This window comes from Megalopta genalis, chromosome 7, assembly GCF_051020955.1.
Source record: "Megalopta genalis isolate 19385.01 chromosome 7, iyMegGena1_principal, whole genome shotgun sequence".
In the NCBI taxonomy this organism is placed as follows: domain Eukaryota; kingdom Metazoa; phylum Arthropoda; class Insecta; order Hymenoptera; family Halictidae; genus Megalopta; species Megalopta genalis.
Window position 1 is genome coordinate 2,123,356 of NC_135019.1, and position 19,909 is coordinate 2,143,264.

The window sequence follows — 19,909 nt, forward strand, 5'->3', positions numbered from 1 at the left end:
CAACGTTCTAATCGATGCTCAGATTGTGCACAAAAATGAGCAATTTGGGAAGAGAAGATACGATTTTTATAGTCGCCGATTGTGTGCAGGGTGTCCCAAAAATGTCTCGCAATTCGGAAATAGGGGGTTCCTGAAGTTATTTCAAGTAACTTTTTCCTTAGCGAAAATGCAATCCGCGGCTTCGTTTGCGAGATATTAACGAAAAACACTGACCAATAAGAGGCCAGCTCCGCTGGCGCAAGGCGGTCCAGTCAACGAGCACGCGAAGCCTAGTTCCGCTGATTGGCTCGGCCGCCTAGCGGTAGGCCTCGCCTCTCGCCTCTCATTGGTCAGCGTTTTTCGTTAATAATTCGTAAACGGAGCCGCGGATTGCATTTTCGCTAAGGAAAAAGTTGCTTCAAATGAACTCAGGAATTCGAATGACCTCAAAGAGGTTATGTCAAGGTTCTTTTATTCTTTAAAAAAAAGGTTATGTCAAGGTTATATTTTCGTTAAGGAAAATGATCAAATGATCTCAGGAATTCGAATGACCTCAAAGAGGTTATGTCAAGGATCTTTTATTCCTTTTTCTTAGAATAAAAGAACCTTGATATAACCTTGACATAACCTTGACATAACCTCTTTGAGTTCATTCGAATTTCTGAGATTGACCTCAAAGAGGTTATGTCAAGGTTATGTGAAGGTTATATTTTCGCTAAGGAAAAAGGTTGCTTCAAATGATCTCAGGAATTCGAACGACCTCAAAGAGGTTAAAAAAACCTCAACTCTGTTAATAATGCGACCTCTTGGAACTAAGTCCGCTATTAAAAGAAGATTCGAATCTGACACGCAGCTGAAGCAAACATCAAAAACTCACAGAATTTTCTCAATCACAATATACACGTTCCGACAAAAATATGCCAACATCTAGGTACACACAATTGGATCATTTTAAACCAAAAACCAAAGATGCGATCATTTCCACGAAGCGACACATGTCGATCGATTGTCGATACTCGACAAGTTCGCCGTATAAAACGCGAAGAACGGGTTAAAGATATTTTCACCGTAAAATCGCGTTCGCGTTTCGCCTAACCAAGGGGGACCTCGATAGGGTGCCTCGAAATGGGTCAGTCGGAGCGTGGAGGTTAAGCCGTGGGCCCCGCAGTTGCGAAAGAGACCGCGAAAGCGGGGGTTTTAAACGAACAATGTAATCCAAGCTGCACGGTGCATACAACGATCCACGGCGTCCCGTGGCAACGGAGAAACAGGAAACGCGTAGAGCGGCTGTCAGCGGATGAGTCAGGTGCGGGTCCAAGAACTCGGCGGGCATGTAAGGACGTTCGCGCAAGTTATAGGCCCCGAAATCATGTCGACACGTGTGTGTGCACGATGCATAACTAGGAGCCGGGGCGCGACCGGGCTTAATCTATTCCGGGAAAAAAACGAGACTAGAGTTTCGCGTGTGTAACCGTAGCTTCGGTCCTGCGGTTTCCACGTCTCTTTTTTCGGATCGTTTCAGAAGAGCCAGGAACCTTGAGCAACACACAGGCCGAAACCGGGACCGTGATTTATTGTCCTTGGTTAGAGATAATAAGGCACGATCGGCTGGGAAGATTCTTTCGAAACGAAGGATCTTCGTGCGCGGTCGAACGGATCTATTTTTCGTTTTGGACAAGGGGGGAGGAGGAGGAGGAGGTGGGGGTCGCGGGGAGAGATCGCTTACACATTTCATAATACACCCTCCCCCCGGGAGGGGGGAGGGAGCAAATCGAGCACAGGAAGCGGAGCGTTGTCGGCGCTGAGACGAGAAAAAAAATGTCACTTTCAACCGATCGTCGGACACACAGAAGCCGCGCGGACCGCCCTCTCTCTCTCTCTCTCTCTCTCTCTCTGCTTTTTCTCTAGATTCGCCGGGGATCCGGGCTCGATTACAAAGTGCATTTTCGATCTCTGTAATTACGCGCAATAAATATCACGCGCGCGCGAACGCAACGGCAATCAGAGAAACAGGGTAATCCCGTCAGCGCGACCACTTTCCGAGCCATCGTTCGCTAAGAGGAACGCTCGAATGCTTAAACACACGGACGGATCGTCTGTAGTCGCCGATCAGTTGCGTGACGGGAATGAGTTATTGTCATGAATAACCGTTCGCCCGGAGGAAACATATAAATATATAGGCGAGCGTAATTGAAAGAAGAAAGGATAGGACCGACCGCGCGCTGCGCGACCGAAAATCCGAGCCCCACGGCCGCCGTCGCCGCCGTCGCCGTTCCGGAAGCACCCGGCGCGTTTCAATATTCATGCGATAAAGCGCGAGACAACTCGCGAACAATAATAACCGCGGCGGCCGGTTTCGATGCACCGGCGAGATCCCGATGCTCCGCGCGAGAGCAAAAGAGAGAACGACGGTGCAATCAAACGACTCGAACAAATCCGCCGCCGCTTCGCGATACGTACATATTAAATTTCGCCTCGTTCTTTTTTCCATCTTTCCCCCGCCGTTCGAATGCGATTCGAAGCGCGTTCGGGAAGAGCGTTTCGCTTTCGTTCGCCGCGAGCTCGTTACACGCTCCGAAATCGCCGGTTTCCGCGAACACCCTGGCAAAAGTAAAGCCGTATCTTGAATCGAGTACATCGAGCCACTTGGTAAATCGAAGATCTCTTTCGAAGGTCTCTGGGATTCAACGATCAACGTCCGTACGACCGGAAGTACTACCATAACCGCCTTCCGCTCGATGTCCCCTTTCCCCGTCCGATCCCCACCAGAAGTCACGTTAGTAATTATCGAACGATTGATGAACTTAATGTTCGTCTGTTAGATCGTCGATATCGCGACGATGCGCGGACTAGCGAACGCGGTTTTTTCTTTCTGGAGCGAAAGCTACGCTTCGACGACGACGATGACGACGACGACGATCACGATCACGGTGATGATGACGATGACAATGACTTTGACGATGACGTCGACGAAGGCCGGGCAAGAGCGATGATTATTCGTGTACTCACGTAGTTGTCGCGAAAAAGCTCCGCGTGCATCAGCGCCGTTTTCGCTTGCACGACGACCTGCTCCAGAAGCTGCGAGTCCGTTAGCTGCACCACGTCCAATTCACCGGTTGTGGGGTCTTCGTCTGCGAGGCCGCAGGGGTTCACCCACTTCGGGGGCAAGCTCAGTCGTCTATTCTCGAAGGTCATCGTCGGAGCGCTCTGCACCGAGACCACGAGCAGAGTCACCAGGAGACTGCCTAACCCTGAAAACCAACGGCACACAAATCAAACGATTATTATTGCGATTATATTGGGCTAGGCAACTAAGTAATTGCCGATTTCAGTTATAGACGTCTCTCACTCCCATTTTTATGATATCCGTAAATGTTATATTATAAAATTATTATTATTATTATTATGTTATTTTTTATTATCCGTGAATGTTAGCAACTGGACAAATTGAATGCAGCGGTCAAGGAAAAGCGAGCAGAATTGGTCAATCGTAAAGGTGTCATTTTCCAGCAGGACAATGCTAGGCCGCACACGTCTTTGTCCACTCGGAAAAAATTGATGGATATTGCTTGGGAATCGATGTTACACCCACCATATAGCCCTGATCTCGCGCCATCGGATTACCACTTATTTCGATCCCTGGACAACTCCCTTCGTGGTAAAACTTTTAACGACGATGACGCTGTAAAATCTCACTTGATTCAGTTTTTGGCCGAAAAGGATCAGACTTTCTACGAGCGTGGAATTTTCAAGTTGTCAGAGAGATGGCGAAAGGTCATCGAACAAAATGGAAAATACATTACAGATTAAACTTCGTTCCAAGTAAAAAAATTTTTTATTTCATCGAACAAATCGGCAATTACTTAGTTGCCAACCCAATAGTAGAGTAGATATTTTCTGTTTTACGGGAGATTTTTCGGATTTATTTTCAAGAGAAATTGAATGGTCGTTTTGCACGCGTGTTTACTGTTACTTGGAGGGTTAAATGTATGCTTTTGTAGGCCACGTTGGTCAAGATTGTATGGTATTGAACTCTTTGCACTCGAGAAGCTATTTTAATTATATTTTAACACTAAACCTAGCGCGGTCAAAGTGGCCGCTTTCTTATTTTGCAATTCTGCAAAGTTCCGAGACTCTTTCGTGGAAAACGCTTGAATAAGTTATATTATTGGAGCAAGTTTTATAATAAAAACTTTACAAACTCCAAATAAATTCGGTCTTCTCACTTTTGTGAAGCGGTACATGCCAGTTAGTATTACTGCTTGGTAGGTTTATTGTTGATTATATTTTAAACATATTTTCTGATCTATAGTGTTTCTATTTTATATGATTTATCGCGATTTACGCATACGAAAGCCTATTGGCAAGTACAAAACTTGCAGTTTTAAGAGTCTTTTAGATATGAACGAGTCCGATACTGTTACAATTATTTTGAAAAATAGTGTAGCAGTTTTTAGTGGCGCCTCAGAGTCACCACTCGAGTGCAAAGGGTTAATGAAGGTTCTATAGGCTGAGTCGAGTTATACAGTAAATTATTCCAAATTTTTCTTCAGCTTGTAAACAGAAATAGATAATTTAAGAAGAGGAGATAAAATTATCCGAGCCTTGCACTTTGTTTTTATTTGTATATTGAGATTCGGCGACTATGCGAACGCGTCGCGAGGCTTCAATAATCGTATTTCCTTTTCCAAAATTGTTCATTTTTGTTGACAAGCCGAAGGAAAATCGGCTTAAGTAACTAAACAAGATTCCTCAACATTGATTCAATCTTTCCTGTAATCGGAGTCTTCGTCTTTCTGTCTGCAACTCATCGATTTTTATAAGCATACTAATCGTATCTCCTCTTCTCAAAATGTCCGATAAGAATTGCAGTAAATTCTCTCTAATTGCTGCTGAGATTTTGCAGAAAAGTGGACATTTTGAGAAGAGGAGATACGATTAGTACGCTTCTAAAAATTTCTTCAAATACTTTCTAGCATACTAATCGTACCTCCTCTTCTCAAAATGTCTGATAAAAATTGCAGTAAATTCTCTCTAATTTCTGCTGAGATTTCGCAGAAAAGTGGACATTTCGAGAAGAGGAGACACGATTAGAACGCTTTTAAAAATGCCTTCAAATACTTTCTCTCCTACATCAAAGCTCAAAACTGCTCGCAACAAACATAGAGCCTCGATGAGAATATCAGAGCCCACGTAGACGAAGATGTATTCCCTAAACGACGATGGCATCGCCGTGTAATTTCGGAATTCCTATTCGGAGCACCGCTAAAACAGCGACGCGTAAAACCGCAGGTTACGAACGCGCGGGATTCGGAGATCGGCGTTGGCCGTTCAAACGCGCCACGATTTCTCGCGTCTTCGCTTGGGTCCCCGCTTTTGGGACCCGGTGTGGCCAACCGGGGACGCGTTATTAACCGAATTGTTCCTGTATTAAGAGGATAATATAAGGAGCGAGCGACGACGTTGGAACGAACGTGGATTTGACGTGAAACTCCGCCGAAATACCCTCGAGAGAGAAAGAGAGAAAGAGAGAGAGAGAGAAAGAAAATCATCGCGGCGCAGCTTCCGGCTCGTTGTTTCGACCTTCCCCCGTTCTCGCCCCACCCTCGGGTACACTCTCTTCGTCGATAGTAAGCGCCTAAATGGTAGATTTCGATCGAGACCGTCTTATGATCATCCGGCAGTTTCGGGATCACCGCTCGTCGAATTACAACCACGCGAATTCGTCGTCGCATTATTTCACGAGTTACGACCCTTGATGAGGGGCCTGGAATCACGTGCACCGCTACCGACGACAAACCATCAGCAGTCGCGTACGCATTCGGAGGATGTGTATAACCGGCGCAACTTTTCTCTCTCTCGGTTTAAACGCCGCCCCGTCTCTCTCTACCCCGTGATACAGTTTTGTTGCGCGCGGTATGCTCGTTTCCGAGCGAATGCATACCTTGTGCTTGATTTGTAGCGAACGGTCTCCCCCCTCCCTCCCCCCGCCTCGGACAGGGAGATGCTCCCGTATTAACATCTCGTCCGGCCGTCTAAACAGTGTTATTCGACGTCAATGTTTCTAGGCGCACACGCAACCAGCCGATAATACGTCCCAAAACCGGCATCGAAAACCGCGGTTGGGCCCAGCCTCCGACCGAGCATCCTCCGATCGAGCATCCTCCTCCTCCTCCTCCTCCTCTGTCCCGCAATATTTGCGAATTAATTTCCGATAACTCGGTCGAATACGACCAGCCGAAAATTTCCACTCGTGTTCGCACCTGTCCGAGACACGGCAGCGCGAGCTCTTCGACGAGGTTTCGCGAACCGTTTTTTACGAGTTTCATCGAACGGAATCCGATCGTCGCGTCGCACAAGCCGGCATCTTCCGTCGATGCCGCGAGTTCTAGCAATTCGGAGGAAATGAAGCTTTTAGGTACGGCTGAATTCTGCGCGAGGCTATTTCTCTGGACGGCAGACTCTGATATGTGTACTGTACAGAGTGTCTGTGTATTCTGTCTGTATATTGTTAAGATACAGTTATATTGTTAACGGTTATATTGTTAAGATAAGTCTGTATATTGTAAATCGACGTGAAGACAAAAGAAGTGTGAAACAATGCATATGAAGACGATTATTTGATTCAAACGATGACCGAGCGAGCTATTAGAGTAAGCCAACTATAGTGGCGCGTCGTTCAGAGAGATGACATCCGCGGAAGTCACTATAGTGGCGCGTCGTTCAGAGAGATGACATCCGCGGAAGCCACTATAGTGGCGCGTCGTTCCTAAAAGGTTAACACGGCGTCTTGTCGGGCTTTTGCACGCACGCTCCGATGGGCGTAAGAGTTTGAGATGCGATTATTCGAGCGTTGCAGCTCGTTTTTATAATCGTCGACAATTCGTGGCTATAAAAGCAAACCGCAATAGTGTTTTTTCAATATCCCCTAGGACTCAAACGATTCACCTCGAGAGGTACTTCATAGTCGACAACTTTTATTATAGTCGACGTATTTAGCGTAGGTCCGTGTTTATTCCATAAATTGAACAGTTAGAAGAACAGCTAAAAGAATCGTATTTTTGATTTAGAGAGATTATCGAGTGCGTTTACATTTGATGCCGTTCGAAGCCTTCGTATCTCGCGAATTTAACAAACAATGCGTTCTGTGTGAGATGGTTATTTTCTTTGCGAACAATTTGTACGCGAAGATCGATATTGTTGTTCGGTGCAGAGAGAGATCATCGAGTGCGCTTTCTTTCGATGCCGTTCGAACCCTTCGTATCTCGCGAATTTAACAAACAATGCGGTCTGTGTGAGATAGTTCTTTTCTTTGCGAATAATATGTACGCGAAGATTGATATTGTTGTTCAGTGCAATAACGTTCGACGAACCGACGGAGACAGAAATGGAGACACAAAGTGTTAGACTAAGTGCAGCAATGTCTCCCTAATTGACGCACAGATTGCGCACAGAAATGGACAATTTGGGAAGTGGAGATACGATTATTCGAGCCTCGTTGCTCGCTTTTTATAGTTGTTGACACTTCGTAACTATAAAAACGATCCGCAAGACTCGCGAATAATCGAATAATATTGTTCATTTTCGTGGGCAATCCGAGCGTCAATGCCTCCCTAATTGACGCTCAGATAGTGAAAATTTGGGAAGTGGAGATACGATTATTCGAGCCTCGTTACTTGCTTTTTATAGTTGTTGACACTTCGTAACTATAAAAACGATCCGCAAAACTCGCGAATAATCGAATAATACTGTTCATTTTCGTGGGCAATCCGAGCATCAGTTAGAGAGACATTACTATGTACAGTAATGTCTCCCTAATTGACGCTCAGATAGTGAAAATTTGGGAAGTGGAGATACGATTATTCGAGCCTTGCAGCTCGTTTTTACAGTTCTTGATAATCGGCGACCACAAAAGAACGAGTCACAAGGCTCGAATAATCGTATCTCCTCTTCCTAAATTGTCCATTTTTATGGACAATCTAAGCGTCAATTAGAGGAACATTACCGTACCTGCATCACGATTTTAAGCGTCGCGAAAAAGTCACGAAACTAAAGCAGTCTGTAACACACTCCGAATTATTGACCAATTATCTCGGCATTAATCATCGTATTATTAATAGTTTTCGGCGGCGACGAGACAAATCGGCGGAGACGAATCGCAGGAAGTGTGACCGCGGATGCAGCGTCTGAGTCACGTGGCGGTGCATACGAGCGCAAGGAAAGTCGCGCGGCGTCGCGGCGTGTGGTCTATCTGTGTTTGAACGGATTCCAATACAATCGGCGCACGGTTGGAATCGAAGCGCGTGTCTCTCCGCTTATCGTCGAACATTTCTGGTCGACCGGCCGACAAAGTGACAAAGAAGGAACACGCGTGCTGCGCCGGCGGCCGACTCGCCGTGAAGCGCACAGTTCGATGCAATTACCGGCCGCGGGGACAGAAGAAAAGATACCACCGTTAGCCGGTGCACGCGTCGACACGGTTTTCACGGTTACTTTGGGGCGCGAACTTCCCCGCGGCAAATGATTCTCTCACCGAGACGCGAAACGCACTTAAGAGCCGCTCATTAATATGCGTTAAGTGTCCGAGATGTCTCCTCGGCCTCCCTCTTCTACCCTTCTTCGTGCTTCATCTCTCTCTCTCTCTCTCACTCTCTCTCTTTCTCACTCTTTCTCTCTCTCCCTGTCCGTTGATTTTGTCTCCTCCGCGACTAGCACAAGCCGCCGCGCGCGTTGCATCACGCGTAATGCACATTATAATCGAATTCGTTTCCCTTCGGACGCACACACTTTGTCCAGCCCCCGATTCGATCGCGGTTTCGAGCTATCGATGCGTCGACGACGATCGTTCGCGTTGACGTTCGATGACGTCTCTTTAACGGGTTTAGGTATAATTCGCTTCGAGCAGAGATGATCGCGCGTTTATGCTTGATTTTACGAGGCGCAAGAAAGTATACGGCACTGTTATTAAATCCTTATGTGTTTTGTAATGTTCGAAGTATAATGTCTCCTTAAATGACGCTCAGATTGTGCTGAAAAATGGACAATTTGGGAAGAGGAGATACGATTATTCGAGCCGTGTAGCTCAATTTTTACTTCGTAACTATAAAAACGAACCGCAAGGCTCGGATAAAGCTCGAATAATTTATTATAATAGTTATTCGAGTCTTGCACTTTGTTTTTCATTTATATATCGAGAATCGGCGACTATGAGAACGTGTCGCGAGGCTCCAATAATTTATTATAATAATTATTCGAGTCTTGCACTTTGTTTTTCATTTATACATCGAGAATCGGCGACTATGAGAACTTGTCGCGAGGCTCGACTAATTTATTATAATAATTATTCGAGTCTTGCACTTTGTTTTTCATTTATACAGAGTATTCCAAAAATGTCTCGCAATTCGAAAGTGACGGATTCCTCAGGTCATTCGAAGCAACTTCTTCCTTTGCAAACATTTTCTCCGTGGCACCGTTAACGAGTTATTAACGAAAAACAGTGACCAATGAGAGGCGAGCTCGGCTGGCGCGTGGCGACCGAGCCAATGAGCGGAACTGGGTTTCGTGCGCTGCTTGGCTGGGCCGCCTCGCGTCAGCCGTACTCGATTCTTATTGGTCACTGTTTTTCGTTAATAACTCGTTAACGGTGCCTCGGAGAACATTTTTGTAAAGGAAGAAGTTGCTTCAAATGATCCGAGGAACCCGCCATTTCCGGATTGCGAGACATTTTTGGGACACCCTGTATATCGAGAATCGGCGACTATGAGAACGTGTCGCGAGGCTCGAATAATCGTGTCTCCTCTTCCCAAATTGTCCATATTTGTTTACAAGCCGACGAAAAATTAGAAATAATTTACCATATACATAGAAAAGTAAACATCGACGAGACGAGAAAATCAGAGCGCACCGGTCGTACGCAATTGCGGCCGACGGAAGGTTCCTTGCGGCACGATCGAAACCGAAGGTGAACCGTTCGATATTTCGATTTCCGTCTGCTTTCCGACGATTGAAACGACAAACGCGCGGGCAATTACGGCGCGCGACAGAGCCACGCGTTCGAACGATATCGTTAGGCGCGTTTGTCTCTGCGACAGCGTACTTTCGAGAAACACGGCTCCGTTCGATAATGCGGCAAAGTATTTTTATCGTACCAGAAGTCGCGCGGTGATCCAGGTAAATGATCGCGGCGTATGCGATTATGTTTCCTTACTTGTCTCGCGCGCGGCGTTTTGCACGCATCGACGCCGCGTACTTTCGCCGCGGCGCGGCGCGTTCCTTTAATCGGGAGCCAGAGCGCCGGTGTTTTCGTACTAATGGAATTTAATTGCCGCGCGATATGCCCGCCACGGGAACGCTCGGCCAAATTTGTCCGCGCGAGCGGAATCGCCGCGATAGGTGTACGCTTTCGAGCAAGTTCGCATTCTTTCGCCCCGTAAGAAACCGAAAGAGCCCACCTGTGGACTCTCGCCTCTGACTTGCAACATTGCCAGTACACCTGGAATGCATCACCGCACGCGATTTGCTGTGCGCGAAACGGGCCGCATCACCCCTTATCTCGGCCGCGTCGCGAATCCGCTGACAAACTTTTCTCGTTAACGACGACGACACATCGTTGATACATTTGTTCGCGCGACACTCGCGACACGATCGAACGCGCCTCCTCTAATCTCGCCTTGTTCCCGCGAATTCGTGCGATTACGATTCGAACGGCATTCGAGTCTGACGCGTCGAACAGCTGTTGTTTACCGAATCGCTTCATTTCTTCGCCCATTTTTCGCGCATTTTTGCGCCCGTTTTTCGCCCGTTTTTCGCCCATTTTTCGCGCATTTTTCGCGCATTTTTGCGCCCGTTTGTCACCCATTTTTGCGCCCATTTCTCGCGAATCTTCGAATCTGTTAACCGGCGAAAGAGCAAGTCTTCGTAACGCATTGTTCTGAATCGAACAATTTGCAAAATCGTAACGTGGATATTTTTTAAAGAAAGCAGAGAATGCGAAAGACCGATGCGTGTCCACGCGGTCGGACGATGCTACAAAGTATTAACTCATCCGTTCGTGTTTGCCAACTTCTGCTAACAGCTCATTTTCTTTCTTCCACTTCGGTATGTCGTAATATTTATATTGACGTAAACGATAGCGTGTTTACGTTGATCGCGAGAAAACTTTTGTTATGCTCGTTTTATTTGTCATCACTTGTGCACCCGAGTCTCTTTGCATACATTTTTTTAATAGAATTGTTGCTTGATAGACGAAATCGACAACGAACGAGCTACGGTTCTTCGTGAAAATAAAGGTTTTATTTTATGTGGATATTTCCTTAGCGACTGCTTTAGAATAATGCAACGAAATTCGTAGTGATTTTAAATTGATTTATTTTTCATTTTGAATGTATCTATATTTGCGATATTTGCCGTCGAGATTTGAATATTTTCTTGGAATCGAAGATGATTAACTTATGCACAATCATGCGTACTTCAAGAATCTTTCTTCCGTTTTAAATTTATTTGAATTATCGTCGATAAAACAGTTGATTATCTCCGATGTTAAATACAATTCTTAAATAAACTGTTTTAGTTCTAGAATTACAGTAAATTCTTCATAATACAGTAATGTCTCTCCAATTGACGCCCAGATTGACCATAAAAATGGACAATTTGGGAAGAGGAGATACGATTATTCGAGCCTTGCGGTTTAGTTTTATAGTTATAAATTGTCCACAATTATAAAAATGAGCCGCAAGGCTCGAATAATCGTATCTCCTTTTCCCGAATTATACATTTTAGTGGGCAATCTGAGCGTCAGTAAGGGAGACATTACTGTATTCCTTCAGCTTGTAAACAAAAAAATGGAAAATTTAGGAAGAAGAGATACGATTATTTGAGAACCTTTCACCTCGTTTTTATAATTGTGCCAAATTGTCCATGTTTCTTTACAAGCTGAAGAAAAATTGGAGAGAATTCGCTGTACTCGGCTTTCTTTTAATAAATTCTCCAAAAATACCAACATTTCGCGTGACTTGATGCGAAGCTGCTCTTAAATATTCTACTATATCAAATTATACTATATCTACTATATCGAACTTTAAGACTATCTTTCCATCATCAAATCATACAAAACGTCGATACTTTTGCTGAATTCAAATCCACCAAATACTAATCGAACACACTATTGAGGAAATAATAGATATCATCGAGGAAAGAATCGAGTTAAGCGAAGCATCGTACGAGTATCGTTGGCATAATTACTTCCGAGATTAATAGAAGAATGTATAGCAACAAACAAGTGGCGCTTTTGGAACAGCACATTGTCCACAGGATCGAAGAAAAGCAACAGGTGGCATTTTGGATGCCGTGGAAAAGTTCCAACGCTCGACTCGACTCGAGAAGTTTCACCCTACCTCTACCGTAACTGTCAAAATCCCTATTCCCGCCAGAAATCCGGCAGAAATCCTTTCTGAACCAGCGAAGCATCAAAACGTTTCCTCTTTTCTCACCCTCGAGTCTCTTATACGAAACATTTACCATCGTATTCGTCTGATAAACCGAGCACGCTAAAAACTTTCGATCGTAATTACTCGCGCGACAAGCGATCGAACCTTCGCGCTTCCACTTATTACATAAGTATACATATATATATATAAGTAATCATAATCGTAACGGCATCGCGATCGGTGTTATTTGAACCGGGAAACCGTGACGAACGCGACAGCAGAGAAGTTTCATCGACGAAAAGCCAAAGAAAAGCACGAGGAACACCGATTTTTCGATTTAAAGGGCTGAGCTGTTTCTTCCACAATCGCTGTTCTTTGCGATCGGAACGCGACTTAAAAAAGGGAGAGAAAAACCGCGGCACCTCCGCGATAACTGTCACCCGGCGGACCCGAGGTTGGGACAGTTATCGAGAGAAATACGGTGCTCGCGCGTCTCTGGCCTGAGCGCGGCGCGGTACGGCGCGGCGGACGATCGAGCGAAAGAAACCGGCGGGTTTTTCGAGGATCGCGCGCGACACACGGGATTAAATCGTGGACATTTGGTAGACGGTCATCTAACGGTCGGTACCCGCGTCTTTTCTACTTTCGCCCCGTGTGGCCTCTGGACGGTGTCGACGGTACAGCTAGGGCCTACCTCAACGACAACGCTCGGCGACGGCGTTCCAACGAAATTCCTGAGAACCCGCGGCTCCGTGGAAAAAAGTAAGGCGTGCGGAGCCTGTGAACACCGGTGCAAGACGCATCTCCGCCGTTCGCCGGCAAGAAGATGCTGAAAAATGCGGTAATGACGCACTGTCCTCGCATTGCTTGCGACAATTATACCCCATTACGCCCGTCCCGCCACCCCCTTATCTTCGCGATCGTGTCCATGCCCGGACCGGAGCGCGTTGCGGTAGGTTGCGGTACACGGTAAGTATATACGCTCGTCGATTTATTATACGCCGTTTTCTGACCATTTTTCCACGATCCCGGCTGCCCTACGCTCGTCATTAATTCCGCGCGGCGGTTTTGAATGCCGGGCCGGCGAACCGCGAGCCGACTTCGTCGACGGTCTTCGCCGCCGGGATTAAACACCGCCGATCTCTCTCTCTCTCTTTCTCTCTCTTTCTCTCTCTCTCTCTCTTATCCGAATCGCGATTTTTCACTCGTCAATCATCGCCGCGGAAAATGGAAATCCTTATCGGAGATCGCTCTCGCGTTATAGCGACTTCGTTGCTTTCCGCGCTTCGTTGTCCTTTCCGTTCGAAAAATCCCCGAAATTCGGTGGAAACGGACCCGACACATCGCAGTTTACGTTCTTTCGTAATTGATAAGCCTTCTAGAAGTCAGAGAAACGCATTCGTAGCGTCTGCTATTGAGCAATCTACGAAATATGGAGCGAAAACTGAATGAATCTCGGCGAAATCAAATCGTCGTAGAAATGAATCTCGTCAAAAATCCCCGAAATTCGGTGGAAACGGACCCGACACATCGCAGTTTACGTTCTTTCGTAATTGATAAGCCTTCTAGAAGTCAGAGAAACGTATTCGTGGCGTCTGCTATCGAGCAATCTACGAAACTCGGAGCGAAAACTGGATGAATCTCGGCGAAACCGAGAAATCGTCGTAGAAATGAATCTCGACGGACAAGTACAGTAATGTCTCCCTAATTGTCGCTCAAATTGTTCACTATAATAGACAATTTCGGAAGAGGAGACGCGATTGTTCGAGCCTTGCGGCTCGTTTTTTATAATTACCGATTGTCAATAACTATAAAAACGAGCCGCAAGGCTCGAATAATCGTATCTCCTCTTCCCAAATTGTTCATCTTTGTGGACAATCTAAGCGTCAATTAGGGAGACATTACTGTAATTCTATTTGCCGTTGACACGTTCAGTGTCGCGTGAGTCATGCGTGGGTGACACTAATTTTTAACTAGCTTTGTGAAATTCATTTTTATTGTAATATATTGACCGAAACAAATGTTACTGGGATTTATAAAATATCAAATAGAATACCGAAACTATATTTCCTGTGGCAAATTTTCGCTTTCTAGTTTCGGTTTCATTAATTTAATCACTGTGATACTTTTAACGTTCCTTTTTTAAATGACTTTGAATTTTTCGAGTTAATATCCGGCACTTCAGCGTGTCACGTGCACTTTAACGCGCACTTTAACTCTCGATAAAACCAAGAAATCGTCGCAAAAATGAATTCTCGACGTACAAGTGATTCCATTTGCCGATTAATTGGCCAGAAAACTGCCACGCCGGCACTCTGAAAGTGCAAAGAACGTCGCTTCTGATCGTCCAGTTTCATCCTCACCGGCTCGCAGACTCTTTGTTTCGCTGATCGATAGAAGATAGCAGCCAATTCTCGAGATTAGTCCTCTAAACGCGTTATCGCAAATGCACGTGCTTAATAATTTTGCTTATAAACACAACGATCGAATTTTTACTAAACGAATTTTTACTAGAAAGTAAAGTGTATCTGTTAAAGATTCATTTAGGTTTCAGTAGAACGAATTTAATGCTTCATCGAGATTTTCGAGCGAACGTTTCACGGAACGATTCGACCGTACTGTTCGAGCAGCGCGAGGTTCCTGCACGGTCTCCGGGACCTGTGAATGGCGCAGGCCTACCTGTAGATTTGAGAATGTTCAACAGGTGGGTGTGTTTTGAACGCACACGCCTCCTCTGCCGCGGTCTCGCGCTTTTCGCTGCTTTCGCACGCTTCGACGCGATCGGAAGCGGCGTTCTCTGCAGTTTTAGAGCGCCGGCGTCGCAGTTTTTCCGGCCAATCGACGCGTTGAGTGCCGAATATCAACTCGAAGAAGTCAAAGTCATTTAAAAGAGGAACATTAAAAGTATCACAGTCATTTAATCAATGACAGCGAAACTAGAAAGCGAAAATTTGCCACAGGAAATATAGATTCGGTACTCTAGTTGGTATTTTGTAAATCTTAGTAACATTCGATTCGTTCAATATAATACAATAAAAATGAATTTCAAAAAGCTAGTTACAAATTAGTGTCACCCACGCGTGGCACACGCGACACTGAACTTGTCAACGGCAAATAGAATTACTTGTCCGTCGAGATTCATTTCTGCGACGATTTCTCGGTTTCGCCGAGATTCATTCAGTTTTCGCCCCGGGTTTCGTGGATTGCTCGATAACAGACGCTACGAATACGTTTCTCTGACTTCTAGAAGGCTTATCGATTACGAAAGAACGTAAACTGCGATGTGTCGGGTCCGTTTTCACCGAATTTCGGGGCTTTTTGACGAGATTCATTTCTACGACGATTTCTTGATTTCGCCGAGATTCATTCAGTTTTCGCTCTAGATTTCGCAGATTGCTCGATAACAGACGCTACGAATACGTTTCTCTGACTTCTAGAAGGCTTATCGATTACGAAAGAACGTAAACTGCGATGTGTCGGGTCCGTTTTCACCGAATTTCGGGGATTTTTGACGAGATTCATTTCTACGACGATTTCTTGATTTCGCCGAGATTCATTCAGTTTTCGCTCCAGATTTCGCAGATTGCTCGATGACAGACGCTACGAATACGTTTCTCTGACTTCTAGAAGGCTTATCAATTACGAAAGAACGTAACTGCGATGTGTCGGGTCCGTTTCCACCGAATTTCGGGGATTTTTCGAACGGGAAGGAACAACGAAGCGCGGTCGCTATAACGCGAGAGCGATCTCCGATAAGGGAACCGCGGTGCGATGACTAACGTGTCCGCCGACTTTCTGAAACATGACGTCGAATCGGAAAAAGGAACGGTAAGGACGACGGACCGAACGGAAGAATGTCGCCGGATCACGTCGGACACCTGTCGAATCGACGTTGTCGCGGCTACACGCGTGGATTATCGTCGAATTTCCCGACGCGTCCCATCGTCGGAACCGCCGTTCCTGACGTCTGACGGCCGGATGACGCGCGACGACGTCGCTCTAATCGTCGCTTTTGCCGAATACATGCTTCGCGCTACTGTCCGAGTGGAATCATTGACGAAAAGTCATTGAGAAGTCGCGTCGGAGCTGCCACAAACGTCGACTCGAAGCGTTGTTTCTCGCCGGCGCGGCCGAATCTTCGGGAAGAAAGGCGGCCGGATTCGGGCGAGAGAACAGAGAAACGGGGGATTAGACCGAAGGAAATTACGTAAGAGAACGTGAATTTTCGGCGAGTCAAGCCGCGAGGACGCGCGTCCGACGCGCAGATACGCGAAATGATAATGAATTTCTAGTTTGTGTAATCTCGTTACGCGAGGAGCCGCGCGCGGATCAGCGCCGGCTATCCGGTAAGACGTAATTTGAGCGAGCACAAACCTCGCCGCGGTTCGCAGAGAAATTAATTGAACGATCGACGATGATTGCCAATCGATGATGCAATTTTTTAATGCCGCGCTCGGTTAAGTCTCCTCCTTCGTTCGCCGGTCGCGAGCGATGGAACGGACAACGTGTGCACAAATTATTGCGAGGAGGAGCGAAATCGGGTATTATATCTTGCCGCGATTTCCGAATCAATTCGGCGAAACCATTTCTCCACCGGAAAGAGGATGCAACTTTTACTCCGACAACGTGTTTAGATAGGCCGGCCGATAACGTCACGTGTCGACGAGTTCTTCGACGAGATCGAAATACAGTAAATGTCTCTCTAATTGGCAATTCTGACGCTCGGATCGCGCAGATTTGCTATTCGTTTTCGCGTTATTCAGAATGTCCACAGTATTTGGCTCGCAGTAATGGGTACACAACTTTGCGTTACGCTTTTTAATGAAATTCGTGCTCTCAGAGATCCGATATTTTGAGAAAAATCAATATTCAAGATGAAGAATAATAACTCGAATTATTAATTTATTGGCGTAAAAGGTCTCATTTTCTCTGTCTGTCTTCGTTGAGAAATCGCAATACAGTAATGTCTCCCTTACTGACGCTCAGATTGCGCAGATTTTCATTTTTGCGTTATTCAGAATGTCCACAGTATTTGGCTCGCAGTAATAGGTACACAACTTTGCGTTACGCTTTTTAATGAAATTCATGCTCTCAGAGATCCGATATTTTGAGAAAAATAAATATTCAAGATGAAGAGAATAATAACTCGAATTATCAATTTATTGGCGTAAAAGGTCTCATTTTCTCTGTCAAAGTTCGCCTTCGTTGAGAAATCGCAGTACAATAATGTCTCCCTTACTGACGTTCAGATTGTGCACAAAAATGGACAATTCGGGAAGAGGAGATACGATTATTCAAGCCTTGTTGCTCGCTTTTTATAATTGTTGGCAATTCATAACTATAAAAACGATCCGCAAGGCTCGCGAATAATCGAATAATATTGTCCATTTTCGTGGACAATCTGAGCGTCAATTAGAGAGACATTATCGTATTCCTTTTATAGTAATGTCTCCCTTACTGACGCTCAGATCGCGCACAAAAATGGACAATTCGGGAAGGGGAGATACTATTAATCGAGCCTCGCGGTTCGTTTTCATTGTCAAGAACTACAAAAACGAGTCGCAAGGCTATCGAAATAATCGTATCTCCTCTTCCCAAATTGTCCATTTTTTCTGCGCGATCCGAGCGTCAGTTAGGGAGACATTACTGTACACACGTTCTCGCACTCGCCTCTCGGGAAATGTTTCGCGCTTCGGTTTGGCCCGGACTTCGACTCGCGCGCGATGCAGATTTCTCGCGGCGAGCTTGTTACGTATTAATTAGCATCGGTTAAATTCCATTCTTCTCCTTCGAGCGCGATATCTAAGCGCTCGAATATGTGTACTTTCATATGCATTTCCTTTCTCCGTTGCGAAATTATTGCAAAACGATGGGACGAGACGTTCATCGATTGCGCTCGATTCGTGTCACGTTTTTAGACCGATTCATCGAACTGCAACGTAAACAGAGAGAAATAAAAAGGAAGCTTAACGACAACCAAGACAGAGAATGGACTTTTTTGGCTAACCCCGTGTTTTCCTATGGAGGGGAAATCGTCGCTTGCGAACCTCGAGCACCGAAGATCGCAGAAATCCGGGCTGACGTACGTCGCTCCGTCGACGATTCGACGAGAGGGAAGAAAGAGACTGAAAGAGAGAAGAGAAAGAGAGAGATAAAGATAGAGAGAGAAAGAGTGGTATAGCAAGAGAAAGAGAAAAGAGAGAAAGAAAGAGAGAGAGAGTGAGAGAGAAAGAGAGAGAGAGAGAGAGAGAGAGAAGGGGAGCGATAGGAGCAACAGTTGTCGCGCATGTTCCCCCGGCAATCTAAGTCAGTAGTTCGACTTACTCAGCCACGTGGTCGCGGTGATGGATGCGTTGTGTCTCGATCGTATCCTTCGATCGTCGTAAAATGCAGGTACGTAGTATGAATCACTATCCGAGTGTCTCTGTGCATGATCATTTTTATTAATCCCGGGACCGATCACGTCGGCGCGGCGGCCGTTCGCGGGCAGGCCCCGGCACCATCTCGTCGACGACGTTTTCACGGCGGCGGCCGGTGTCGTCGTCGTCGTCGTCGTCGCTGTCACGTTGCCGTCGAGCGGGTCACGACGGTGATCGTGAACTCTGTGGGACGTGGTCCTTTGGTCGCGGCCGAGTATCGCCTCCATCGTCGCCTCCTCTCGGTCGTCGGCGATCGTTCCGTCCTCCATGGCTGTCATGCTCGCATAGCACACTCTACCGATCACTCCGGTCGCACCCAGGGCACTCGCGGATTATGCGCGAAGGAAAAGATCGGTCTACTATATAATAATAACGCGTAGCGATCGATGCTAATACAAAAAAAAACGACGGCACGAGGATCAATCCGTGTGTCGTATGTACCGGTGCTCGGCGATCCGATCGTGAAGCGAGCCGACAGAGCGAGATTCTACGATCGGCACTAACTAATAATACTGTGCGAAGAAGAAGAAGACGAAAAAGAAAAAAGGTAAAAACGCACGACCTCGCCGCAGAATCAAAAATAATTCGTAGCTCCGAGCGTAGCGGAAAAACGATTCACCGGTCACACCGTGTATCGGCAGCGTAATAATCACAATCGGAAACTGTCTGCACGGAATCACAACCCATTTGGCACTGGTTCCAACACAACCGATGCAGTGATTCTTATACGAGGGGGGAAGGGGGTTGTGAGAGAGCTGTCCTTAGGAGAGAGGGAGGGGGTGGGTGGGGGGTTTCGGTCAGAGTCGATGTAGGTGTTTAAGAATATGGCGGGGTGGGAGGGGGAGGAGGAGGAGGAGGAGGTGGAGGAGGAGGAGGAGGAGAGAGGGGGGCGACACGGAAGAGGAGAGGAGAGGAAAAAAGGCTGGGTTCTCTCGGTGCGCCGTTAGGGGTGGTCCCTCAGCGCCTCCGGTTTTTGTCTCCCGTTCGTGTTCTCTCCGCCGTTTCCGCCGTTGATCCGCCGGTTTATCCCTCCGCCCGGTCTTTCGGCTGGTTTTTCCCTCTAAGCGGCGCTCGGGACTGGTCGGG

At 46.4% G+C, this 19,909-nt stretch overlaps 1 protein-coding gene across 1 annotated transcript in view; it reads right to left on the reverse strand.

Annotated features, from left to right (window-relative positions):
- Positions 1–19,238, reverse strand: part of LOC117218593 (uncharacterized) — a 39,863-nt gene extending 20,625 nt beyond the window's left edge. The window contains exons 1-2 of the mRNA XM_033467108.2: positions 18,729–19,238; positions 2,989–3,230 (exon numbers count right to left, since the gene is read on the reverse strand). Coding sequence (XP_033322999.2) covers positions 2,989–3,230; positions 18,729–19,101 — 615 coding nt within the window. The 5' untranslated portion in view covers positions 19,102–19,238. The remainder of the gene's footprint in view (positions 1–2,988; positions 3,231–18,728) is intronic.
- Positions 19,239–19,909: the final 671 nt, after the last annotated feature.